Source organism: Nematolebias whitei, chromosome 10 (genome assembly GCF_014905685.2).
Source record: "Nematolebias whitei isolate Nwh7 chromosome 10, NemWhi1, whole genome shotgun sequence".
Classification (NCBI taxonomy): Eukaryota; Metazoa; Chordata; class Actinopteri; order Cyprinodontiformes; family Rivulidae; genus Nematolebias; species Nematolebias whitei.
Window position 1 is genome coordinate 1,755,893 of NC_056507.1, and position 6,381 is coordinate 1,762,273.

The following is a 6,381-nucleotide window of genomic DNA, read 5'->3' on the forward strand; positions in this document are numbered from 1 at the left end:
CCCCAAAAAAAAAAAAAAAGTTTAAATAGCTAGAGGCTAAAAGTAGCACAAGTTTCAGGCAGTTAGCTGAAGCAGATTTTGAAGAGAACAGTGCTTTTAAATGAATTAAAGAGATCTTTGTCTTTCTACATAAATGTTTGTAAATAAAAGTAAATATTTCAAAGTGTAAAACAGTCAAAGCATGAAAACAGTGAAGAACTTCTAGAAAAGAAACTGAAGTTAAACATGAAAAGTCAACTTTAGTCTTTCATTACAAGAAGCCTGAAAAGAGGAGGGGGTGTATCAGAAACAAAGTGATGAGCTCCCAGTAAACTGCACGAGAAGCGGCTGAGCTCGGTCTGCACAGGAACATGTTCTGTCCGGCTCGAAATGACAGACCGTTTCCTCGGTCACTGCAAAAATACTTTTCACTTTTTTTACTGGAACACCAACCATGTCTGAAACGAGCTGAACATCCTGATATAGAAAAGGCTAAAATAGGACAAAATATGAAATAGTTAAGTTAGTTAGTTTACAAAACCAGCCTGAGTGCTGACTCAGTGGGTAGAGCTGTTGCCTCTCAGCGAGGTTGCTGGATTGAATCCCAGTCAGGGGTCTTTCTGGGTGGAGTTTGCATGTTCTCTCCGTGCTGCGTGGGTTTTCTCCAGTTTCCTCCCACAGACCAAAAACACGTTGGGCTGATTGGTAACTCTGAATTGTCTCTGGGTGAGAGAGAGTGTGAATGATTGTTTGTCCCCGTGATGGACTGGAGACCTGTCCAGGTGTCCCCCATCTCTCGCACAGTGACTTGTGGATATGGGCACCAGTGACCCCCCGCGACTTGAAAAGGAAGAAGTGGGTAAAGACGATGGATGGATGCCTTTCCTCATCCTAAAGCTATGATCATGCAACATTCCTAATGTTGGCTAACTCGAGCACAAATGGGGAAAAGAGAACCAGACCTAGCCTAGAACCCTGAGGAATACCATAACAAAAATGACACGAGGTGAATATGAACAGGAGGTATCCCTGAACCCAGTGACAGGTTCTAGTTTGTGATCAGGATTCTGTAGTGGATCAGATTCAGCCTTGTGGTCCAACAAGACCAGCACAGACACAGGAACTTGGTCTGAAGATGGTTCTTTACTTTGCTCCGAGCAGTTTCAGTCCCGACTTGATCTAAATTCTGACTGAAAGTCTTCATGGGGGTCATGTTGTGTAGACAAGCGATTATAAAGTATTAAAAGTTTAAATAAAATGTAATATTCAGATTTTATGTAGTTTTATTTCTGTTTATCTTGTGTGTGCTCTCCTCCCACCAGATGATAACCTGAGCGAGGACGACATCAACGACTGTGAACAGGAAGACCCTCTGCATGAAGCCGATACCGTGCCGCACCCCCACGTCCCCCAGAAGAAAAGAAAAGATGTTCGTACGAAGTGAGAGGCTGGAACAAGCAGAGACACAAAACAAACAAACAAACAAACATTTTTTCATCATAACATTTGTTCAAACTCAAAATTTGAAATTCACTTCTGGAAAGCCAGAGTTATTACAGACCTTAAAGATTGAACTGCTTTAACGCGACCAGTTTCAGTGTGTGTGTGTGTGTGTGTGTGTGTGTGTGGGGGGGGGGGGGGGGGGGTTAGTTACAGATAGTTAGTTAGTTAGTTAGTTAGTTAGTTAGTTAGTTAGTTAGTTAGTTATCATGTTTGTTTATCTCCAGAAGCAGTGGACAGATATGAGTAGATCTCAGGAAGTAATCGGTGGATCCACGACTTCAACTGATTTGTGTTTGGAGTCGTCACGGTGGCTGCCACGGGGAACCGGCCACGTTGACCAACACAAACATCTAAAACATCTACGGTTCAATCAGTTGTTCAGACATGGAGGGGCAGTAGCTGAGTACTCCGAGTACACAAACATTCACTATTAAAATCCTTCAGGAATAGGAGACGTGTGTGCACCACTTGCTTAGTTCTGTTTTTATGAGCGCGTTTCATTTGTAAAGTTTTGAAAAGTTTAAATCTAAGATTTGAAGGCTGAACTCTGCCCTCTGGCTGTAACGAAATGGTGAAACAACTGATTGTGACTCACTACAACGTTTTGGTACAATGAACTTTAGCAAATATTTTTTGTTGTAATCTCTTCCTGAGCGCTTCCAGTCGTTTTCCCACAATTGTTCATAACTAAAAATGGCAACGACAGTAACTTATTCCAGCTGTTTTTATTTAAAAAGTCTAATACAACATGTTTGATACAAATATTTACGATGAATGTTTGAAAATAGGAAGAAAAGATTGCAGAAGTTGAAGACGGAGGAGAAAGGCGGCAGCGAGGAGGCCCAGCTGCCTCGGGGGGAGAGCGACGACGACGTCAAACAGAAGAAGAAATCTGACGATCTTTGGGCGAGTTTCCTGTCGGAGGTCGGATCAAGACCTACGGACTGTGCACCTGCCGCTCCGTCAGGGACCACACACGAGGTAAACGAGGTTGAACTCCAGCTTCTCCTTCAACGTGAACATTCAGCCGGTTCTGTTTTCTCAAACGTAACTGTTGGAGATTAACTGGTGGACAAAACGTGTGGAGGTGTTTCATCGTGTGAGTCACAGGCAGGGTCGGCCTGAGGAGGCTCAGGACCCTGGACCAGGGATTCTGTAAAACAAACAAAAACTCAGGGATCCAGGCCTCAAGTTTTAGTGGAGAAGTGGGCGTGGCCAAGCGTGGTGGCAGAGCGCTGAGATCATGACATGCTGTGCTCTTTTAGACTTTAGAAACATTTAGAATCTTGTCTGAACCCAAAGATCGAAGACTTTGTACACAAAAGGTCTTCTTCTCTCAGTGTTCAACTTTGTGTAAATCTGTGTTCGTGAGCACTTCTGAGATGATCCGTCCACCTCACAGGTGTGGCAGATCAACATGCTGATTAGACAGCCAGATTATATCACAGGTGTATCTTAAGCTGACCACAATCAAAGGCCGCTCTGAAATGTGCAGGTTCTTCACGCAGCACATGTCACAGGTGTTGCCCGATTTGAGGAGCAGCAATCGGCTGCTGACTGCAGGAGTGTCCACCAGAGCTGTTGCCCGTGAATTGGTCATTTCTCCACCATAAGGTGTCTCCAAAGGCGTTTCAGAGAATTTAGCAGTTCACGCAACCAGACCATGTGTAACCAGCCCAGGACCACATCCAGCATCTTCACCTCCGAGATGGTCTGAGACCACCCATCCAGACAGGTGCTGCAACAATCTGTTAGCACAACCAAAGAATTTCTGCACCGACAGAAACCCACTCAGGAAGTTCACCTGCTGCTCGTCGTCCTCATCGAGGCGTCGTCGTAAACTACTCGAGTGGACAAATGCTCACATTCGATGGCGTCTGGAACGATGGAGATCCTCTTCACGGAGGACTCTGTTTTCAGTCTACAAGGCAGATGGGAGGCGCATGGCGCAGTGTGGGTGAGCTGATGTCAACGTTGTGAATCCAGATCTGTGAGATCATACACTCATTTCAGAGCGGCCTTTTATTGTGGTCAGCCCAAGATACACCTGTGATATAATCCTGCTGTCTAATGAGCATCTTGATCTGCCACACCTGTGAGGTGGATGGATCATCTCAGGAGAAGTGCTCACTAACGCAGATTGTGTTCTGATCTTCAGCTCGTGAAAAATGGGAGCAACAAGAAAAGTGTTCATATTTTCTTCATTTTACTTTTCAAGTAGTTGAAACGTGACGAAAGCAACAGACACCAAACTGACTTGATGCTCTTCTTGCCTGTAAACTGTAAAAGTTCAACACTCTGACTACAGGAAAAAAGATAAAACACATGCATATATCAGATTCTTATGGGGCCCATAAAAACAGTTTCTGAACTCGTACAAATGAAAATGCAGAATAAGTTCACATTAATTTAAAGGTTTCACGTCACACTCAGCAGAGCTGCTCTTAACTTTATTTGGACCTCTCAAGACTGAAGCACAGAAATATTGTCAGCCTGCGACGAGTCCCAGGTGGCTTCATTTAGCCGTGCACGAGTGAATCTGATCGGCTTCTGTTTAAACTCAATTATAAAACAGTTTATGAGAACCAGCGTCATTTCTACGGGTCATGGCAGCAGTGAGGGAGAAAAGGTCAAGACTCAGAATATTCCTGGTTTAAAGCAGCATAAACAGTTTCACTAAATGTCCTCATCCATCCATCCATCCGTCCCTCCATCATCCATCCATCCGTCATCCATCCGTCCCTCCATCATCCCTCCATCATCCATCCATTATCTTTACCCGCTTCTTCCTTTTCGGGTCACTGGTGCCCATGTCCAGCAGTCACTGTGTGAGAGGAGGAGGACACCTGGACAAGTCTCAGTCCATCACAGGGACACATGGAGACAAACGAGACAAACAATCATTTTCTCTCTCTCCTAGGGACGGTTTAGAGTCACCAGTCAGTCCAACATGTTTTTGGGAGTAAAACTCCAGCACAGTGAAGTCGGGTCGTCTGGACAGTTTCTTTGTGTTGAAACGTTTCGTCTTGGCTGAGGTAACATCTTAGCACCATCAAATTGGTTGATCCACTTTGTGAAAGTGCTGAGTTTGTTGCAGCTCCTCGGACTGATCAGGTCTTTTGTATAAAAGACAAAACGTTTCAACAAAAAGAACCTGTCCAGAGGACCTGACTTCACTTTGTTAGATTGTTCGACCTGGATTATTGAGCAGCATCTGCACATTGCTTCCTAACAATATGGCTAAAATGTTGCCCAGTCAGGCGGCACGGTGGATCAGTTGGTAGAGCTGCCGCCTCTTGGCAAGCAGGTCGCCAGTTCAAATCCTGGCCGGGGCCCTTTCTGGGTGGAGTCTGCATGTTCTCTCCGTGCTGCGTGGATTTTCTTCGGGTACTCCAGTTTCCTCCCACAGACCAAAAACATTCATGTTAGACTGACTGGTGACTCTAAATTCTTCCTAGGTGTGAGTGAGAGTGAAAATGGTTGTTTGTCTCTCTGTGTCCCTGTGATGGACTGGAGACCTGTCCAGGTGTCCCTGTGATGGACTCGAGACCTGTCCAGGGTGTCCCCCTCCCCTCACACAGTGACTGCTGGACATGGACACCAGTGACCCCCACAACCTGAAAAGGAAGAAGCGGGTACAGATGATTGGATGGATGATGGATGGATGATGGATGGATGGATGATGGATGGATGTTGCTCAGTTTTATTGGTCTGGACCCAGGAACTTCTCATCGTGTCTCGTTACCATATATGGTCAACACTGGTCTGTAGCGCTTGCAGCCCATTAAAACCAGTGCTCTTTTAGCAGGACTTGTGTGCGTCTGTTTGCAGGTAACCGAGTCAATGAACAAGTGTTGCAGCAGGTTTCACAGCGTGTCGACTCTTTTCTACCATGATCATTTTCCTTCAGGCTGAATCTGAAGACTCACAAACGGCTCCGAGTCCAGACACGACGGTTTCACAACCTGCCACGGTCACCATCACTAAAGTGTTTGACTTCGCTGGAGAAGAAGTCAGGTGGGTTTAACATTTTCAAACGGCTTCATGTGGGAACTAAAGGAGCTTTCAGACTGCAGCAACATTTTCAGTTTTTACAACATTATTCCATTAACTTCAATTAACAATGTTGATAATAAATTTAAAATAAATTCAACGTTGTGCCATATTTTGACCTGTGTGTGTCTGTTTGGAAAAACATCTCATGAATGACAGATATGGTGTCGATCCCGGGTCACTGCACACCCCGTGGTGCCCCTGGGCAACACACCCCATCCCCAAAATGCCCCCCAGGCGCCCTCAGTAGCTGCCCACTGCACCACCCGGTGGTGGATGGGTTAAATGCAGAGACTAATTTTGTCATTGTATGGAAACATACAGCGATTATTTTTTTTCATTTAGCCTTTATTTATCCAGGTTATTATTATTATTATTTAACTGAAACCTTCAGAAGTACTGGCACGGTGCGTCTGCGTCGTTCTGTGCACTGTTGAAAGTCAGCCAGCTGGTGGCGCCAGATGTTTTTGTTTTATACGTTTCAACACATCTGCTTCAAATCATTTCAGTGCTTCAGAAAGCGACAGTTCTTCCATCACTACAATGAAGAACCCGTCTAATTCCTGGCAGGCAGGCAAACTGCACACCTTCTATTTACTGGAACAATAATATTCATTCCTAGACACGAACACCAGATTTTAGACTTTTACTCATTTTCATTGCAAACTAGCAAAAAACAAAAGTTGGACAGTAATTTATTTGTCTGTCTCTGTCCATCTGTCTCTGTCCATCTGTCTCTGTCTGTTCAATCCAGTTTATTTCTAAAGCTCCAAGTCACAACAGAAGTCGTCTCAGGGACTGAACAGAAACATTCATGTATAAAATAATAATTGAACAGAAACATTC

General features: G+C 44.7%; 2 protein-coding genes across 2 annotated transcripts in view; both read left to right on the forward strand.

The window, feature by feature from the left end:
• The window catches only part of bcar1 (BCAR1 scaffold protein, Cas family member), a 106,400-nt gene that overhangs the window by 33,908 nt on the left and 66,111 nt on the right, over positions 1-6,381 (forward strand). The gene's annotated exons all lie outside the window — the stretch shown is intronic.
• The window catches only part of cfdp1 (craniofacial development protein 1), a 21,634-nt gene that overhangs the window by 1,702 nt on the left and 13,551 nt on the right, over positions 1-6,381 (forward strand). Inside the window, exons 2-4 of the mRNA XM_037683223.1 lie at positions 1,302-1,419; positions 2,271-2,463; positions 5,393-5,499. Coding sequence (XP_037539151.1) covers positions 1,302-1,419; positions 2,271-2,463; positions 5,393-5,499 — 418 coding nt within the window. The remainder of the gene's footprint in view (positions 1-1,301; positions 1,420-2,270; positions 2,464-5,392; positions 5,500-6,381) is intronic.